The sequence below is a fragment of the Mycteria americana genome, chromosome 3, assembly GCF_035582795.1.
Source record: "Mycteria americana isolate JAX WOST 10 ecotype Jacksonville Zoo and Gardens chromosome 3, USCA_MyAme_1.0, whole genome shotgun sequence".
Lineage (NCBI taxonomy): Eukaryota > Metazoa > Chordata > Aves > Ciconiiformes > Ciconiidae > Mycteria > Mycteria americana.
Window position 1 is genome coordinate 63,123,370 of NC_134367.1, and position 21,279 is coordinate 63,144,648.

The 21,279-nt window shown below is 36.9% G+C and overlaps 1 protein-coding gene across 1 annotated transcript in view; it reads left to right on the forward strand.

The window, feature by feature from the left end:
- Positions 1 to 21,279, forward strand: part of ENPP3 (ectonucleotide pyrophosphatase/phosphodiesterase 3) — a 45,646-nt gene that overhangs the window by 20,992 nt on the left and 3,375 nt on the right. The window contains exons 12-24 of the mRNA XM_075498756.1: positions 168 to 272; positions 429 to 557; positions 1,932 to 1,963; positions 4,896 to 5,023; positions 6,877 to 6,943; positions 8,598 to 8,685; positions 9,444 to 9,613; positions 9,724 to 9,775; positions 10,530 to 10,684; positions 15,809 to 15,944; positions 16,445 to 16,522; positions 17,979 to 18,111; positions 19,790 to 19,946. Of these exons, the coding sequence (XP_075354871.1) occupies positions 168 to 272; positions 429 to 557; positions 1,932 to 1,963; positions 4,896 to 5,023; positions 6,877 to 6,943; positions 8,598 to 8,685; positions 9,444 to 9,613; positions 9,724 to 9,775; positions 10,530 to 10,684; positions 15,809 to 15,944; positions 16,445 to 16,522; positions 17,979 to 18,111; positions 19,790 to 19,946 (1,430 nt within the window). The remainder of the gene's footprint in view (positions 1 to 167; positions 273 to 428; positions 558 to 1,931; positions 1,964 to 4,895; positions 5,024 to 6,876; positions 6,944 to 8,597; positions 8,686 to 9,443; positions 9,614 to 9,723; positions 9,776 to 10,529; positions 10,685 to 15,808; positions 15,945 to 16,444; positions 16,523 to 17,978; positions 18,112 to 19,789; positions 19,947 to 21,279) is intronic.

The following is a 21,279-nucleotide window of genomic DNA, read 5'->3' on the forward strand; positions in this document are numbered from 1 at the left end:
TCTGCACATCTATACTCTAGTGATGGTGGAAAAAGAAAAGAAGCAGTATTAAGAACCTGAAAACTGACAGAAAAGCTCACTGTTTTCAGACTTTGATGATTACATTTAAGTGAGAACTTGAAATCAGAAAGAAAAATTCTAATGAAACGGGTTTATCTGACAGGTAGTCAAAGCCTTACAGGTAGCGGATCAAGCACTGGGGATGCTAATGGATGGACTTAAACAAAGAAACCTGCACAAATGTGTAAACCTCATTGTTTTGGCTGATCATGGTAATGTTCTTTTTTCAATCTAAATTTTACTGAGTCATTGTTTCCTTCCTCTGTGTAATATGTGTGCTTACTAGTTTTAATCTATTTTATAATACACTTTCTTTTCCTTGCCATATATTGTATATAAAAAATAACTGTTTCTGTATTGTCCTTTAGGGATGGAGATGACCTACTGCAGACAGTTAGAATATATGACTAATTACTTCAAACAGATTTATTTCTACATATATGCTGGGCCTGCAGCTCGCATTCGAGCAAGAAAAGTTCCAGAGGACTATTTTACTTGTAAGTGTGGACCAATCCTGGGACTGCACAATCAATAAAACAGGAAATAAATAAATAGGAGGAAATGGATAGTCGGGAGTAATCAGCAGACTGAACAGCTTTCTGTCTCACTTAACCTGGCTTAAACATCCATGGAGGTTGTTGTTTGTTTGTTTGGGGGTTTTTTTTGCAAGAATGACCCCTTTAGATGAAATCAAAGGTTAGAAAAGCTTGTTGCAGACTCGGATTTGCATTTTCATGGCATGTGGAAAGATGAAGTAAAGATAGTTTTATTGTTTTGAACTGGAACTTCAGGTCTTTCATAAGTGCATTGCTCTTCACAGATTTCTTGTGCAATGTTGGCAGAGTCAGGCTTTTCGACCTGTGTGTACAAAGTTACCGACAGTGGGATCTAAGCCTTGTGATACTAGCCCTTTACCTAGTATCACAAAAGAACACAAAATTGAAACCGTGTGAGCTGACTCTGACTCAGAGTTGATACAGTGCTACCAGACTGAAAAAGAAAACATCCCAAAACTTTCTGTATCAGGGAAAAGAATGGAGAGAGGTAAAACCATGGAAGTGCTCTATTTAGTGAGTTTATAGAATTCATAAAGTATTCTAAAAGGCATAATTCTTGCATATCTCAAATAAGAGCTGGGATCCCATTGTACTTTTTATTTATCTTTTCTAATTGTATTTATATTTGTAGGCACAATATTTATATAACATAAAGCAGACTTTCCTTGATTTAAGTAGAAGACAGTCTAAGTCAGACAGGAGCAGAGTAATAAGCAGAGGAGAGAATAATGATGTTTTGTATGTGTCTTAATCTCAATATGATTGTTAACTCACTTTCTCTAATGGTCGTACTTTTTCTGAAGGAATTTTCCTTCTGTAAAGTGCTCATATTTGTTTTTTAGAAAGCTAATGTCAAAAGGTTAAAGTCACCCTTTGAAAATGTGGAAGGTTAAAGTACTAAGACAGACTGGACTTTTCTCTGTGACTGCTGATGGAGTGGAATACAAGACAAGTGCTACAGGTCCAGTTCAATGTAAAAAAGGTTATACTTCCAACAGAAGTTAGGTGGGAGAAGAAAATTTGGTTCTGATGATGTGTCACCTCTAGGTGTAGGCAGTCATCACCATGGTAGGTTTCTACAGTCTGTCTTGATGTATCCAAAGTGCTAAGTACTTCCACAGGCTACCACACTTACAGACAGCCACCCCTGGAAACGTAACGTTCCAACCCGTGGAAGGTTATGGTTACCATAATCTTCACAGGCTAATAAAGAAATTCAATTTTACAGACAAAAAGCATATTGAAATTTTTCTCATGAGGCTTTGGACCTTCAGCTGTTTGAATGTATGTTAATTCATCTTTTCTTTTTAACAGTTGACTCGCAAGGAATTGTTAAAAACCTCACGGTGAGTAAATATTTTCATGATTTTTCCTCATAGTTCCTCTTAATAGGTATCTGATCAAAAAGCATAGTTTGTGAAAAACTGAGACTGCAGGGCCAGTTTAAATAGTGTACTCACTCCAGCGTACCATAGGAGGCAGTTCTGGAAGTTGTTCAAAGATGGTGCACAAAGGTTTGCAATGGGGGATCTCTGTTCAGAGCAAAAGAGTTTTCCGTACTTCACTTTGAAAGAGAAGAAGTGGCTGACTTCATGCGGAGAAAGTAGAGTATATCTTCATTATAGAAGAGAATACAACACCGAGATGCTTTAGATAATAGGCATCTGTTAGCTCTGGACCACAAGTGCACCCAGGCTAGGTTAAAGCAACTTTTCCACACAACAGCTAATGACATTGTAGAGCACATTGCCACAGGGTGTCGTAGAGGCTGGAAATATAAATAGGAAGGGGGGATTTTAGACAAATTAATGGAGGATAGGCCTGTAAGGGCTATTAAACATGATCCACAAGTAACCTCTGACTTAAGAGATCCCTGAAGCCTAGAGGAAACTGAGCAGGTACAAGAAAGAAGGTTCATTCAGTACTTGACTTGTTCTTACACACTTTCTCTAAGTATCTGATTCTTGAAATTCTGGCCATCTGATTTGAAACAGAGTACTAGGCAAGATGGACCTTTGGCATGAGGCAGTATGGCTCTTTTAGGATCTTTTATGACATATCACTTAAGTACTTGCAGTGCTTTTAGGTATGCTGCACTACCACTGGGCCCCATGCTGATAGTTCTGCTTGGATCTCTGCCATACTGTGTGGATGTAGCACTTCAGGGCAGGTCCAAGCTTGTCTGTGTCTCCCATGTAGACCATTGCCCCTTGTGGGTACACTCTGTGACAGCTGAACTCTGAAGGGTGCAAACAAAGGAGTGCAGAACAGAGTGCAAAATAAAGGAAGACCAAGTCTATTTCTTTTACTGAAAAGTGATAAGATGTGACAGTGCATGGTTTTCCTTATACTTTCTTAGATAATTTGCTGCCTTTTTTTTTTTAGCGTTCAAGATATACATTAATACACGTGAGATGAATGTGGTGGACAAACTAAAGTGCTTGTAGGAAAGTTGTCTTTCTGCATTTCTTTGCATTTATAATTTACAGTGAGTTAAACATTTAAACTGCTTGCTCTGTATGTATTGCCATAATTTTCCCTTCTTTCCTTCATTGCCAGTTTGTTTTCTATTCTGTGACTAGTCCTAGTCCAAGCAGTAGACAGATGTTCTGATACTTTTAGAATAAATGCTCTCAGCCTGGAAAAATTCTGGGCTGTCTCAGCTGAGTATTTTTTTGATAAAACACCACTAGAGGTCTTCCTTTAACCTGTTGAACAACTCAGTTGTGCAATATTACATGTAGCTTTTGCCTGCCACTAAAGACCAAAGGGCAGTGAATGTTCCTGTTTAATTTTTTCTTGATTCTGAATACCTAAGAACATGTCTTTTATTCCCCAGCATCCAAAGCAGATGAGGGAGTAGTATATCAATGGTTAGGAAGAGCAGAAGGAGCTTTTTCAGTGTTACATCCCCTACCCCATTGTATGATGTGGAGCATACCATATCGAAGAGCATTAATGTGAGGACAATAGCACAATTTGCATGTTCTCAACCCCAGCTGAAACTGCAACTGCTAATAGTTACAGAGATGTGACATCTCTGCTGTACAGGAATAGCCTGGTATCAGGACACTTCCTCTTTCCCCTTCTATTCATAAATAGTTAGAGTTTGTGTATTTTGTCCCTTTCAAGTTCTTAGAATGAGGGTTTTGGGCAGAGAAGGGAGTTGTGTGTTGTATATTAATTGCTAATCAATAGACATAAAGTCATATTATATGTCGATTTCCTCTATTTTTCCCTTTAATTAGACTATCCTTTGTAGAATGACCTCCTCTCCTGCGCTAGTAAACCCACTGAATCCTTATTTTTCATATTCCTGCATTCCACTATGTTTCTTTGAGGACTATCCAGGCACGCTCACTCTCATTTCACACGTTAATGTCATTCTGTGCAGAGTATACAATTCTAGTACTTAAAGGTGAAGATGTCAGATCAGACTCCAAGGATGCTATGGTTTGTGCTGCCTGTGTGGTAAAACAGGTCCACTTCTCTGCCTTACCCAGCTTCCTAGCAGCTCTTCCCTCAGCATTTTAGATGTTCTATGTAGTTCCAGTGCTGGATTCCTGATCAGGAGCAACACTTCTGAAACATTGCCATGATGCTTGCAGCCAGCTGCAATGGCTCCTGATGGCCATATGTAGTTAAATCCTTGCAGTATGTCATATGGCTGTCATTAGGCTCTCAATGCCAAACTCATTCATGGCATGCCTGCTAACACAACAGTTATATTAACACATTAAGTGTGGATGTAAAAGCTAAGGCCTTCAGCTAACAGCTGAACACTGGACATATACATGGCATGAGAGTACCTGTTCAGTCTTGCAACTAAAACCCTAGACTGTGCTTTGTTTTCTTCGTGTATACTTGGTTTTCTTTGTTTTTTATTGAATGGTAAAGTTGGCAGAAGTAAACAGCCAGGGAACTTTCTCTTGTAGAGTGTAATCTTACATACTAGATGCGAGTGACATTAGTATGGACATACAGACTAAACATTACTACTAAATGTCTTTCAGCCTTAGGAGTACTTTACCACAATGTTTGTGAACTTGCTGTACATATTATAGCAGTATATTTTCAAACAGTTCCAAAAAAAGCCTCTTTTCCTTCCATTGCTTCTTGGGCCAAAAATGAGATCTGCAGGTTATCTGAGAAGCTATCTGTGAATAATGTGCTTTGTGCCTACATTCCTCTCACTAAGATGTTTGTGATAATTTTGAATGATGGGTTTATTTTTGATACTGAGCAAAATTCATGACTGGGCTCTTTCCTCTTGCACAGTGCAAAAGATCCCCTCAGCACTTCAAGCCTTATCTGACGCCTGACTTGCCAAAACGATTCCACTATGCTAACAACATTCGTATTGATAAAGTTCATCTTTTGGTGGATCGACAGTGGCTGGCTGTGAGGTAACATAATTTTTGTGACTGTTATCTTATCTTTTTCATCCTTTGAATTTCCTTCACAGATGCCTCATTTCCTGTTTTGCTTTAGACTTGTTATGTTTCCATGTTTGTTACATTTAAAATCTTACTATGTGTAAAAAGGAAACACAAAGGAAACACTTATACATAAAGCCGAGAATGCATTATTAGTACGATTCAAATCTTAACAGTCTAATAAAAGAATCATCATTACTCCAGATCAAATTTTTACAGAAAAAAGGGAAGAAAAAATAAAATAAATAAATGACTACTACTACACAGAAAAAGACTCAAAAATAATGCATTAAAATGGTTATACAAAGCCTTCCTAGTATCTAGCCCTTTTCCTGGTGTTACGGTCACTCCTCCACTGCTCTTCTGGATCCTAAGGTTGATGGCTTCAGTCTGGTGCCTGTGTGGATATGGCCAGGAATCCGCATTATGAGTCCTTCATCAGGAGGAATATGATGTCAATGTTTCTTCTTCCTCACTCTGTGATCCGAATGGGGTCCTTCCTGTATGTATGCTAACACTACAGTATGCTCATTCTTCACTGGCCTGCAAGTTAACATTACATCTCTGTTCACTAGATATGGTGCATTCTGCATGAGTTAGATATTTTTTCTTTATTCTCTTTCTTACCTCTAAGTCTGGTTTTGCTCAGTTCCAGATCCACATTTCTTTAATTCACCATTGGTAAGTTATTTCTAGCCTTGGGGTCTCCATTCTACACAGAATAACTAATTGTTACTGCTATCTATATAAAAACTATGTTTTCTTTGCCATGCAAAGATAAGCTGATAAGATAAAAAATTAGACATAACTACCTTGTCATTACAAAAAATTGCTGTAAGAGCTAAACAATAAGAAAATAGCTCTGAGCAAGTCAAGAGCAGTTCAGAAAGCCTTAGTCTTGAGGCTTTGAAAACTCATTACAAAGCCCAGGGTGTTAGTAGCAATATTGTATTTACTGAGCTACAGTGTTGCAGTAAGAGAAGTATGAGCCGACTTGGAATTTCAAGACTATTCAAATAGTAGAAAATGCCTGATCAGTATGTGACTTGTTTGTTTTGCTGCAACCAAATAATTGTCCTGGACATATAAAAAGAAATGCCCACTAAAAATCTCATATTCACCCTTTTTTTAACTGTGCTCAAATGTTCTTGTGCCTCTGAAAAGAGGATATATGTGCTTAACAACTGTGCATTGAATCAATACGGGATGACTGTGTCTTTATCTTTCCATGTATCTCAGCAACGGGTAAATTAAAACAAGTGTTAGTCATTGTAAGTCAGACTATTCTGACATGTTATTAATTCCATAACCCACACAAACACATCCACATCTCTTGTTCACCCTTTAGCATCCATTATGAAAATGCACTGTCTTGTAAGGTAAAATCCTTTGCAGTCTTATTTATATTGCTCCACAGAGGCTAACAGCAGAGTTCTGCCATTATAAGTTTTCTATTAAAATGCAGATACCACAGAATATAACTGCAGAATTCTTCCTAAGGAGATTACACTTGTTCTGAAACTTGTAGCTAGGTGAAGGCCTCAGTTCAAAAACAGCCATTTTTTCAATTTATTTTGAAAACATTGATTCACTGTACACTCAGTATGTACCTAGGGTAATTTATTTCTGTCCATAGCAATCTCTGTTACAGGAGAAAGAGATCTTCATAAAAGTGAACACTGGATGAGCAAAAGGTACTACCATATTATGCCAGAGGCAGTTCTTAAGACATGATCCAGAGTCCAGTGATTCAGGATGACTGTTATTAACTGGTTTTCTATTTGTGCCGTTTTTATTTACACTATGTGATGGTTTCTCCTTAGGGATGCAAGTTACACATATTGTGATAAGGGTAACCATGGCTATAACAACAAATTTAAAAGTATGGAGGTAAGATGATTTCTGTTAAAGTCTTGCACCTTCTTATACAGAAAATCACAATGTGCTAGGTGAACCACCAGAATATAGAATATATGATAGTTTTTACAGTGTGCTTTTTCTTCCGTGTCACCCAGACATATAAATGTGAACACATACGGGGGCCACATACTCGTATTGCCTTTCATCAATGTGTATGAGGCCTGCTTCCTTGGGATTCTGTAGTAAAACTTGTCTGGGCTCACCCTAACTCCATGGAGCCAGACAGACTACAGTAAACCAAGCATACCATGTTTAGCTATGGGACACTGAATTCTTTCATTCTTTCATTCTTCTACTGAAGCAATGACTGAAAAATCTCCATAGGCTCTGGGAGTTCAGTTGAGTATCTGAAAGCCTGTGTGCTCAAGTAAACTAAATCTCATTGTCTCTGCTTATCTCACAAGACTTAATCATATCATCAGAGCAAAAAAAGTCATTAGTATAACCTGTATGTTAGTATAGCCTGTATTACAGTTTCATCTCATTTTCACTTCTGGTTACAGTAAAAATATTTTGAGGTCTTAAGCTTTTGGTTTTTTATGTACTTTCTGTGATGCGAACCTTTAAGTAAGGTCAAGTATGCCACTAGTAGTCCCATATTCTGTGCCTAAGAATCAGATTCTTCCAGATCTTCACAACTATATTAAAATAGTATGTCAATATACTGATCAGAATGGTGCTGAATGTATGGAAAGAAAAGGTAAATTCTGGTTAACATGGAAATCTTAATTATAGATAGCCTTATGCTGGTGGCACAATGACTGAGGAAATTTTTTTTCTTTATAAAGGAGCAAAATGTCTTCATGTTGTCTTTTTAAAATAAATTAAAAATTCCTTTTCTATTGTGGGAACAGAAGAATGTTATTTTAGAACAGATCATTGTCCTGTTTAGTCATGTTTCCTGTATCTTATGGTAGGCAGCTCAGGAGGCTTATAAAGTAGTAGAAACTAATGTGAGACTGTAAGTAGTATCAGCATTCTGCTACAATGCTTGCAGACCCCAGCAAGGTCTGCCAGGCACTACATTGTACCATTGATGGTACTGATAGAGGTCTCTGCTGAGCTTGGGATGGGTCTCCCCAGTTCCCTGCTCCTTGCTTTAGGCATGGCTATAGGCTCTTAAGTGACCCAAAGACTTTTGAGAATGCAACATGTTTTAAAACAAACAAACAAACAAACACACACACACACACACACACACCCCAATGCTTATATTTCTGGCTCAATATTACCCTTTAGGTAGGAACTGTGAGTGTCATAACTCTGCATTTGTTGAAATGGCATTGTTACTGGCTGTTGCAATGAAAACATAAAAAGGTTTGAATTTGAAACATAGCAAACTGATTTTTGTAAGTATACATCAAAATATTAAAGAACAACACCCCCCCCATTCATTATATAGTTTAAAGTATCCCGAGAAATGAATTTATGTTTTGCATTTTTCTTCAAATTATATGCAATGGGCAAAATTTGCCACCTTTACCAGAACAATCCTGTATTTTAACTTTTATGACTGTGAAAAGACTATATTTTGTTCCAGTGTCCCTGTTTCAGTAAAATGCAACCACATTGTTTTTTAATTTGGATCCCTTTAGATAACAACTTTTGGTTTATTACAATCTAGGCTATATTCTTAGCATATGGCCCAAGCTTTAAAGAGAAAACAGAAGTGGATGCTTTTGAAAACATCGAGGTTTACAACCTTATGTGTGGTGAGTAGAAACAATCCAGTACTTTAGATGATAAACCAACAGTGTTTTGAAATACCAGTGTTGTAAGATCTAAAAGAAGAGTAACTAAAAATTCAGTTAATTCATTCAGAAGCTAGGTTTTTCACACAAAACACTGAAGCTGTGCTCTTTTGCCTTCTGTACAGTGCTAAAAATTAACTGCCAGAAATTGTTCTGCTTTGAAGGTTGTTTCTAATCGCAGAAGGAGTCCACTAAAGAATCAGAGTGAAGCTCTCCTGCCACATGGGTTTACTGTTGAAATGGTGCCTGTGGAATAATTTTGGGATAAGAATCTTGTAGAGAGTTACCACTCTTGCTCATAACTTAAGATGGACCATTGCAGTCCTGGCCATGAGCAACTAGGAAGTATGTGCCTCAGAAAATATGGATTAAGGCATCACACAAAAATACAATAGGCTAGTACACTTCACAGTGTGATGCATTAAATAATCTAATCTTATGAATGTTATGGCAATGTATAAAACTGTATCAACAGTACTCAAATACATAATTACTAAATCTTGATGCAGTGGAAGATAGCGATGAACCTTCATACCTAGACAATTGCAAGTTGATGGTGGGAGTTACCATAATAGTTTAGATAACTGAATAAGCTATTTCTTCTATATTTGGAATGAATGGGAAATGCGTAGAATTGGAAAGATAATGAGTTTTTAAAATGCCATTTTAGTCTTAAAATAGCTTTAAAATATGTTTACAAATTTCAAATATTTCAACAGATTTGCTGCATATTACACCAGCACCGAACAACGGAACACATGGCAGCTTGAATCACCTCTTAAAAAAACCTTTTTACAGTCCTTCACATGCAAAAGAAGACTCATCTCCTTCTTCATGTCCAGTTTCCCATCTGACTCCCATAGATGAACTGGGATGCACATGCATGCATGTAAGTAGGGGCTTCTGAGATCTTTTAATCATCTTTGTCAAGTGTGTTCTCTTTTCTTTGGTTTTTCTAAACTATGGATTCATTCTGAACGATTCTCTTGTACTTTACAGATATCAAATGTTACAGTACTAAATGAGAGGTTAAATCTCACCACAGAAGAAAGTAAGTAGCAAGAAATGAAAAGGACAGCAATATTTTTAAATCTATGCCTGGTTTAGATTTTACATTATTGGTTTCAGTGGGAATTTTTGCAACGTTAATTACAATTGAAAGTGAAGTAGGAAAGCCAAGTCAGAAGCATAACTTTTTTTCTTTTTTCTTTGCCTTTCTTTAAAAAATGCCAATTGGTACTGTTATGGCAACATTTATGCATAGGAACCAGATCTGAATCCCATTAAAATCTTGGAAAAAAACATACAGCTTTCAGTGATCTTTGCAGAAAGCCTGAGCAATTCCAGGCTATATGCCATAACTCTTGTTCCCCACCTTATAGCCATAATTTTGCCTTTCTCTGATCAAAAATTCCCATAGATATTTCTGTGTGCTTTTTTATGGGGTTTCTGGAAATTTTAGGAAGCATCGTAATGCTTCCTAGCCAAATAAGATGTAAATTTCACTCCACTGGCAAGACAAGTTCAAAAGATTTATATTGGTATGAAATTGCAAAGAAATGAAAATTTGCAGGTCTGATATATTACATTGACTTCTGTACGTTAAACATAACATGAAAACTATTTTCTACATTTTTTACTCCACTCAGAAGCTAAGAGGTTAAAGAAACACATGCCCATATTTACTGTTGGTTTTATTTGTATCTACTAATGTTTTAATTTACATTTTTCTCTGCTCTCTTAAACCTTTGTGCCATCCAAAATGTTACAGAAGAATGAGTCAATAATTATTGCTTAATTTCTAGTAAAGAAGGCAAACTCATATCATTTGCCATACGGGAGACCCAAAGTTCTTCAGAATAAAAAAGTCTACTGCCTCCTTTCACAACATCAGTATGTGAGTGGATACAGCTATGATATCTGGATGCCACTGTGGACTGCATACACTGTGAATAAGCCTGTAAGTTATCAAATATCCATACTATTCTTAAATATGTAATGTAACGGATTGAAAATGTGGTTCATTCATCAGGAATCCTGGTTGTTAAGGACTGGTGGGTATCATGTGACTAAGGTCCTTATGTCTGAAAAAGAAAAAGTGTCTTTGATATCTTTTAAGTTTCAACTATCTTAAAATATTGTTTAAAAAAGTGGGAATGGCTATCTGGTAAGGACACAAAAGATACAGAAGAATAGAGCTGCTGGTAAGCTGGTTCCATTTAAGCCTGTTCTGTAAAAGGGATAAGCTGTCAAGACAGTGCTCCAATTTGCCTGTCAATTCCTGAGGAAAAGCAAGTTATGATTTCCAAAATCAGAAGCTTTTAAGCTTTCCTATGAATATCATGATCTTTTTCCTATTAACAAACCTTTGTACAACTCTGCAAGACAGTTTGTACCAATTCATATTTCTGTATTTCCTGTTTATTTGCTCTCTATTACATTATATAATTTCTGAAAAGTGAAATTATAGCTGAATGAACCTCTGAGAGTTCAAGAGTATGTGGCTCTGGGATAAATTGTTTGAGTCTTCAGGGTGAGTAAACTAATGGACATTAATGGGCTTAATTCCCCCTGTAATTTGACCCTTTTTCTAAGTTGCCCTGAGGAAATAACTTTTACACTGATTTTTCTGTCTGAAGAGAACTGTTATTGATGTCTGCCTGATTTCTTATTTTATCAGTACAAATATGGGGAAATTATTTTAATCAAATATATGCTGCTAGAATGTTAGCATTTCAGAAAGTTTTACTCTATACCTTCTACTGATTTTTCACAATCTGGGTGAAGGATCACAAATCCAATCCTAAGAAGGCTTAAAGTCTAGTGAAACAAATGTCCATTTCAACAAAGATTATTTTGACTTCATCATACTTGAAGATCTGCTCTTATAGCTTACTATGAAAGTGCATTACCCTAATGAAAACCAGTTAATTGTGGGCAGGTTTTTTCTGATTTTGCTTTGAAAAGATTAAAAAGTCCCACCAGAGCTGGGGTCTTTTTAATATTTCAACACCAGCAGCAAAAAGCTCAAAAAACCCCAAATAACTTTTCAGACATTTTCCTTTGTTGAAAACCAAATTCTCAGTTGGAAAAGAAGTGTGTAAAGAAAGTTCCTGCCCAATATAACATCTAAATCAACAGAAATACATATTTGTGGGAGTTCCTTACAGTGGTTTATGCCACATTGTGGGAAGCAGCAAATGATTAAGACTGAAGTACTGGAGGGTATAAGTTCACAGCAGACTCTAATACAATGATGTATGTTTTCTATAGAAGGAATAGGAAAGAATAAATTTCCTCTGTAATACTCTCAGAGACACAACGGTGAAAGGTTAAAAGTGTAAGAGCTCACTCACTGACTCAACCTTACACAGTAAGCTGACATCATGATTTTTTATTACAACATGTATTAATCAAGAGAAAAAAGCTTTATAAATTATAACAGCAGTGGAAGGACAGAGGGATAGAGCTAATGCCTTTGACTGTAAGCTTTGGCTACAATACTTGGCAATGACAGAAAATTGTAATTTCTACATAATTTTTATTGGTTATTTATGTGGTGGATAAAGCCTGTGCAGTGATTTACACAATTTGTAAGATGAGGCATTTCTTGACATTAGGTAACTATAAAGAAGGGCTTAAACAGTAAAAAAGATGATGCAGGCTGGAGTTTTGCTGGTTTTGTGTGATTTGGAAGTTTTAAAACTGGGCTGGCTGAGCAAGCCTGCACAGTATTAATGCACCTGCATGTGATATCAGAATCAGGGATACTATGAATAATACGTAGTTATAGACCTTAAATAAATGATGTCAGATAGAGTTTTGGCTACGTAGTATTCTCAGTCAAAGGACAATTTAAGATTGAAGGACATTTATTTTCTTGAGGTTTTATACTCATCTGCCAGGGAGGAAGGCAGATTTTCTTACAAAAAGGTAGTCCCTCCACCTGCCGGCAGACACCTGTGGAATTTAAATAGTTTTGCTATGTAGAATCACTGAAGTTTACTATAAGAATATATTAAAATGTATAACAACCTAATCTATCCTGCAGTGGGATGAAACCAGCAATGAGACTTGTATAAATCACTGGGATTGTTGGAACTAAAGCTCAGTGTGCTGGGGATTATGGGAGTTTTGTTTTTCTACTGAAAAAAGATTCCTGAAGGTGGCTGAAATTGACATGACAGACCACTGCAGATGCTTAAAGTCTGTCATGTAATGCAAATAGCTCATGCTTCTCGATATTAATTACTAGCTAGTCAAAAGACAATAACCTGCATCGGAAAAGGTGCATGATGTGATAGGCAAAGCCATTTTCTAGTTGTAACTGTTTTCTTCAGAAGACATTATGGTTCTTTGACCTGAAAGACAAGGAGCCAAAAGGCTAAAGCTGTTGAATTGGTGATGAATGTTTTTTTCTGATTCTGAAGTTTTGAGGTGGTGGCTATCACTGTCAAGATCTCATTTCTTCATAAATGAGCACTTTCAACAGCTTCTTTGAGAATCATTCTATTCTTATTCATAGACGATCTGTTTAAAAATAGCTTATTCCTCTATTTTGAGGAAAAGAAATGAAGAGAGGTGGTAGCAGAGTGAGTGTATCAGTTTACAGAGCATTAGCAGTGCGGCTTGCAATCTGGAGTTGCATTAACTGTTGACTTCACTGTACTAAAAGGTGGCACAGACATAGCCATTCTCATCTCTCAACAGCTGTTGATATTGTTTACTTGCTGACTTGTAGATCCTTGAAAAAACAAGCTGAAATATTCTTGAGTGGTTGTTTTTTCAGTATTTTGGGAGTTCGTAGGTTCATTATGAATTCTCATTTCTTCAGTTGGAGAATTTTCTCCTGTGATGTCAAGTGGAAATAGCCATCAGCAGCCTTCATCTCTTAAATGTATGGGAGTGTTTGTGAAAATACAGGTTGTATGTTGTATTACATATGTAACAGACAGACAGCTCTAAATACTGACCTCCTGCCTTGGCACTGGGATTAGAGATCATAGTTAATATAGTTAGCTTCAAAAAATGTGAAATAATGAGAAGACAGTTGAGTGGTGTCCTCATTGCTTCACGTTGGAGAAAATGTGAATGCTGCTAATAACCCAGATTCATGATACAGGTCAAAGGTAGAATCCCTGCTGTATTTGGACAACATTAGGTGTGACCACTGTATTTAGTGAGAAGAATGAAGTTCTCTTCAGGACAGTCCTTGGTATTTTTAGTCAGACCTTTGTTACTTTGATTCAGGTTTCCCTCCAGAGACCATACAGATGTTGAAGCCATTGTTGAATATAACAGCTCAATTATTAAGTTTAAAATATTGGTTTCTTCAGTGACCCTGATCCATTAACCCTACCTTATTTATTTGGACACCAGAAAGGACAAATTGCTCAAATTAATTGCATGTCAGTTTTGTATTGGGACTTACGTTTGCTTGACAATGACAGCTTATCTGCTCAGGTGGCAAAGGCAGTCTCTTGTCTTTTTTATTTCATTCCATGTGGTGTATATATATTTTCCATTAATATACAACCTGACCATAATATGGGCATCTACAGGAATTCTCATAAAAGAAAGTAAAGAATAAAGGAGTACAAAGATGCACAAGAAGAACATTCCAGTTCTTTATTTCTGCTCGGTTTTAACTGATCAAAATAAGAAATTGTCATGGTTTAACCCCAGCCAGCAACTAAGCCCCACACAGCCGCTCGCTCACTCCTTCCCGGTGGGATGGGGGAGAAAATTGGAAGAGTAAAAGTGAGAAAACTCGTGGGTTGAGATAAAGACAGTTTAATAGGGAAAGCAAAAGCTGCACACACAAGCAAAGCAAAGCAAGGAATTCATTCACTCCTTCCCATGGGCAGGCAGGTGTTCAGCCATCTCCAGGAAAGCAGGGCTCCATCACGCATAACGGTGACTTGGGAAGACAAACACCATCACTCCGAATGTCCCCCCCTTCCTTCTTCTTCCCCCCACTTTATAAGCTGAGCATGACATCATATGGTATGGAATAGCCCTTTGGTCAGTCGGGGTCAGCTGTCCCGGCTGTGTCCCCTCCCAACTCCTTGTGCCCCCCCAGCCTACTCGCTGGTCGGGTGGGGTGAGAAGCAGAAAAGAGCTTGACTCTGTGTAAGCACTGCTCAGCAGTAACGAAAACATCCCTGTATTAGCAACACTGTTTTCAGTAGAAATCCAAAACATAGCCTCATACTAGCTACTATGAAAAAAATTAACTCTATCCCAGCCAAAACCAGCACAACAATGTACTGAAAATCAATTTAGATTTTTAACTACTGCTTGTAAAGTTATAAAGGAAATAAATATGTTCCATTCTTACCAAAATGAAAATAAATTACATGTAAATGAGTATGAAAAAGAAAATGCAGTTAAACACAGAAAAGCATATTCAGATGTTTTAGTTAATGCTATTGTAGAATTACAATAAAGGTTATAGGTTATAAAAGGTTATAAGAGGTTATAAAGGGTTATAAGCTTTTGGTTATAGAAAAAAAAAGTAAAGGCTATAGAAACAGTTATAGTCATCAGAATCACTTTAGGCCAGATCTTAGCTAGTGTGTATGTTAACATGTCTCAGTTGAAGTTAATGAAGCTAGCCAGTAAAATGTACTGAATTTACTAAGAATTTATTTAGTTTTAACTCTTCAGCAACACGGACTCTTATTATGGAGATGGCATCCTCGGATGCTAAGATGTGGTGATAGTGTCATCTTTATATACTAGCTGCTTTCCAGGAGGATGTGACATCAAGTTTGTGTTTCCAGAAATATGTAAAAGTGACGAATGAGCCAAACTTGTCACCTGTTTTTGCCTAAGGTATAACCTTATTTTGCTACTACAATTTTATATGCTGCATAAGGATTTCCCTGAATTACCTAAAAACAGAAGTAGAGGAAAAACACTAGGCAGAAAACATCAGTGTCCATTACTTGCATTGACCTGATTCACTATGAAAATAGGAGAAGATTCAATGAAGTCCGTTCTAGAAAGTTAAAACCATACAAAGCATTGGGTTAGCCACAGCCGTGGGTGTAATACTTTTTTTTTTTTTCCCTTTTCACAGGAAAACACATCTCCTCTTCCTCCCACTGTTTCAGACTGTCTGCGGGCTGATGTTAGAATCCCTGTTGCTCGGAGCCAAAATTGTTCTAACTACCCAGAAGGGCTGACCTTCATCCGCAGTTTCCTCTATCCTCCCAGTGAGCATGGTTCTTTTTATAGCTAGAGCTTAGAAAGTCTTAATCAGCTGGATGTGGGTTTATGTTTAAACATATACCCAAATACCAAAACAAACTTCTTCGGATCAGCAAGTTGGGCAGAAAAAGGTTTCCAGTGTTTGTAGGCTGACCAAAAGCAGGACTTGTATCTAAATATTTTCAGTTTAGAACACTTAAGTTTTTCCTTAAAAAATGGAACGACTTGAATGTAATGAAAACTGGTTGGAAATATGTAAAGGGTTGGAGTGAAGGCCTGTTCCTCATCCTCTGTATGAATATTCATTTCCTATTGTCAAATTTGATAATTAGTTTATTGAACAGATTGTACAAATAAATTGAAGACATGTTTGCAGTAGGATCATACACTCATGCTCAAATGTAAAATGTAATTGAATTACATCTACCTGCAATTTATAGTGACTATGAATCAAATTCATCTTTGTATAGTATTTCATTAATTTATACTTTGTTCTTTTATATAGATTTCAATTCATCTGCTCTTGAACAGTATGATGCCTTACTCACCAGCAATATTGTTCCCATGTATAGAGCTTTCAGAGGTAGGTGGCAAGGTTTTGATTACTTTTGATTAATTTTCTGTAATTATGGTTCTGGATTTGATAAAGCTATGACAAGGGCTTAAAAACATTAATGTATGGCCTGCAGTATATCCAGATCTTGTGCAAATATATTTAAAACTTTTTAAAAGTCAATGTGTGAAATTTTAAAATGCACTTATGTAAGTTAAATTTTATTTCTGTGTATAGTCTTATCTGACCTCTGCTTAGGTGTACCTGTTAACTTTTGAATTTTCTCTTCATCTCCTATGTGCTGTCCTAACACGAAATGCTAACTATGAAACTCTCATGAAAATATCCCCTTGGTGAAATGCTTAAGGTGAATGAAAATGGCACTTTTTCTTTCCTTTTGCAAGGTCGCAAGGGAAGATGGGACAAAGTTTGTAAACAGTGTCCTGATATGGTGCCTGTTTCATCCAGCTGAAATTCAAACCAGACAATATTAATCTTGGAATATTTACTTCAGGCAGATTTTTCTATTATACAAGTGCAGTAAACTACATTAACTCTTTCCATCCAGCCTGACGCACATTTGTTCGCAATCACTGATAAGAAATTTTCTACAATTCCATATCGTCCTGTTTTACTCTTAGGCCTAGGCTCATTTTCTTAGACAAAGGATAGAAAGAGGAATTGCATAAGGAAAAAGCTGGAGGAAAAGCAATGATGTAACTACCTTTCTAATGCATTCAGACCTCATTTATTCATTCACTCATGTCACATAAAAACCAGAGATCCAGAAAACCTAAGTGGCTTTAATCTTCCAAGTAAATCAAAGACATTATGAAAAATCCAATTTTCCAAGGAAAACTCTACAAGAGATTTAAACTTACAAGAAGTTACTCTAGACCATAAGCAAGAGGTAAATCAATAGGGGATGCCCTCAACCCCCCAAACCCATCTGGTTTTTTTGCCATGATAGCTGCAAATATTCAAATAGTCTCACTAGCTTATATCCTACAAATTGTATTTTCTCAAATGACATCTGTGAAACAAGCCAGATTGCCTAGTGATATTTGACATGAGTTCAGTAGAGTTAGACTAACTCTCAGGTGGTAAATATTCCTCTCACAAAGCCATTATCTCAGTTCCTACTGATTGGCACAGTTGCAGGTGCTAGCAGATAAGCCAGAAATGAATGACCTTTCAGCTCTAGAACTGTAGCTTCAGCTTCAGATCGAATGCTTTATCTCCAGTAGTGCAATGGACCTTGCAGAGCTATAATGACATTTACTGTGCCCTTTTCAATGGTGAGTTAGAGTATGTCCCTTCTGATGAAATCCAAATTTTGTGAAACAAAGAGTTGATTTTACAGGCAGTTTAGTTTGGAACTTTTTGTTATTCATCTATAAGGACAAAGGAAATATGTTCTCTTTCTTTAGTGGTGAAATAACTTCAAATTTATGTTAAATATGCTTATATTTTCTTTTAATGACAGACATATGGGACTATTTCCATAATGTGCTTCTTCATGAGTATGCTAGAGAAAGGAATGGAGTAAATGTTATCAGTGGACCAGTGTTTGATTACAATTATGATGGCCATTTTGATACTCTTGATGAAATTAAGCAGTAAGTACATGGAAAAGCCAGAAGTCAAACTCCAGATTATTTCCCACTGTATTTCCACACAAACAAACTTCTATTCGAAAAGAACAAGAAAGAAGTATCATGGAGAATGGAGTATTTCCTTTGTAACAGTACATCCACTGTTACTCATACAACAGCAAATACTCTTGCAAACAGATACAGTACTGTAGAAGTTGAAGTTCCAGTAAAGAGAAAAAAGCTTTGCAGTTATATGTGTATCTATGTACACGTGCACAGATACAGACCAGTTGATTTGTTTCCCAAGTTTATGCCTAGATTTTTGGGCCCCTGCAACAGAAATACTGGGAGAATATGTGACATCTAAATATGCAGAAGATGTGCTTAAGCATAATTTTCTCACTTTCATGTTGTTCTCACTCACCTGCTTGTTGTTTCTCCCTGTTGTCTCAAACTGGTGTGTTTTATCAAAGATCAGCTTTATGTGTTTGCCTTCACTGAATCATGCAACTGGGAAGGTAAAATGTAACTTCCTGAGTGTTGCCTTTGCATAGCTATGGCTTACACAGGTCACTTGAAAGTGACGAGTTCTAGGTACATTTTAGTGAGCTCTGGTAGCATAACAAAATACATTTAAAAATTCATCTGTGTGTAGAAACAGAAATAAGAGAAGACTTACATAAAAAAAAATCGATAAAAGAGAAATATAAAAGATAAAGACCAATTATTTATGTTAGTGAATGAGGACAGAAGGAGGAAAAAAACAGAATAAGAACAAACAACTTAGATTGTTCCAAATATAGGGAAATTGCCTTGTGACAGTAAGAACACTTATGTAGTAGAAAAGTGCTGGGAAATCTGCACAGCTGAATCTGTCACTGGAGATGTTTTATTCAAGGCTAGACTTAATACCACATCTGTCAAAAACGGTTTGAGAATGGGAAAATCAGCTCTGCCACGAAGTAGGAGGGTGGAAGGGAGGGGAGACTAGAACTTCCTTCCAAGCAGAATGCTGTAATACCCAGTTGACCACATAATGTTGTCTACAGTTTGGAATAAGCATGTTCTATTCAGCATGGTTAGTCAGTCATACGAAGCAGTATAATGATTTCAGTGATGGTGTTTTGCTGAATACTGAAGATGTACAGCAAATTTGGGAAGCATTCAGCTCCTCATAAGTTTATACACAAAAGTGACCATGTTCACGGAATAGCCAGCAAAGGGAGGCAAAGACATTTTGAATCAGGTGTCCTAAACTGGTTTCTATAGCACATAGCCACAAGTCATCATTCTGGCATTTCTTGCTGGCAAGGAACCAGAAGCTAATTTTCTCGTCACTCTTCTCCAATTCAGTTTCATGTGGTTGAAATTCTTATAATGAAGGGCAAATATAATGAAGGGCAGATACGATGCTCTATTCTGCCTCTTCCAGAGGTAGAGATCTCTGGCTTTGGCAAAATAGAGTGTTGACCACGTAAGCAATCCTGTTGGTTTCAGTGGGACTGCTTGCGTGTTTAGCTGTTCATGAAACAGATAGTGAGGCTGTCTATTCCATCAGGTATTTATTTCAATTATAAACTAAATAAAAGTCATATAATAGTAAAGGATCTATGCTGAGATAAGTTCTATAAATTACTAATGGCATCAGTGGTTTTAATACTTGATATCTAGATAAATCCCTTAATTAATGTTTGTTTTGTAGGCATGTAAACAATACAGAAATCCCTGTCCCAACCCATTACTTTGTGGTTCTGACTAGCTGCAAGAACAAGTCCTATACTCCACTGAATTGTTCAGGCTCCTTGGATGCTTTGTCTTTTATCATTCCTCATCGACCTGACAACACTGAAAGCTGTGCTGTAAGTATAATTCTATGCTCCTGTGTGTCAGTGAGCTTTGTGAACTGATTCCCAGTAGGATCCAGTCATCTGGAGAATCTTTAGAAGTCTAAGTGTTTAATTAATTAATTCCCCATGAGTTGAGAGTGAGTCAAGAGCTAAAGCAATGACTAGGAGAGCAAGAAGCTCCAGGTAGCTGGAAACTAATGAGCTGATAAGAAGCAAGGAAGAAGAAGAAAGGAGGGTTTGATAAGAGGACTTGGAAATGCTGTCACCTGAGAAGGGCTGAGAACAGCAGCACAGCCAACAGGGTGATGAGATAGCTTTATGGAAGGCTGCAGGATAAACTTACTCCAGAGGTATCAGAGGACTTTGAGTGTTACTCCCTTCAGTGTAGCTAGAAGAATTCCTTCAATCCTTTGTTCCACCTGTATCAAAATTAGACAGTAAGCATGTAGGTGGATGGTTCTGCAGTTGAAATTCATACTTGAATTAAATAAAATCTATGCTTACCACTAACAGTGTAAAACTCCCTTTTGTTTTGTAGCAAACAAAATAAATTAGCTGAGTGTGATACGTATTGTTCAGCCAGCTGAGTGTCTATTCCATAAACTCTGGGACACAGAAGGTTCCTTAGCTCAGTGTGTGTATTACAGAGTCTCCCCGCACATAAGTATAGCTGCACAGACTTGAACTGGCCCTCAAAACAATACAATTATGTTTATTTAGTTTATTTATAACTTTGAACTCAAAACTCCAGACAGGTGTAAGCTTGCGCTACTCAGAAACAACTTGGATGTCTCCTCATTTGTGGTCTGGATAATCCACAACTGCCCAGTGATCTTTTTGGTAGTTGAGAGTTGACTAAATACACAAAATAAATAATTTGAATGAATTAGTCTTTATACTTTAGAAATTAACATCTGGTATTTCTAAAGTTCAGCAACAACCCCCAAATATCATTGCACTTTATATTCATTGGGTCTTGCAGTGATGTAAATTTAGTGAACCGTTTGTGTCAGAAGCAGATATTGTTAACAGAAAAGCAAATTACCATCTGTTTGCAAAAAGACTTTGTAGTAAAAGAATTGAGCAATAACATTTTTGATTGATTAGTGCTTACATTGCCATTGTTTTCCCTGTCTATCTAGCAATTATTATTGCTGTCCAACAATCAAGACTGAGCTGCTGTACGGACTTCTTTCAGGTTGTCAGGTGCCGTTGTTTGGCTAGCCTGAACACTGCAGCTAATTAATACTGTAACTAAAACTATCCTTACTTGTGTGTTTAAAACATGACTCAGCTGTACTTTGTAGTTAAAAGTCATACTTGCCATTTCAGCATAATTTTGCTT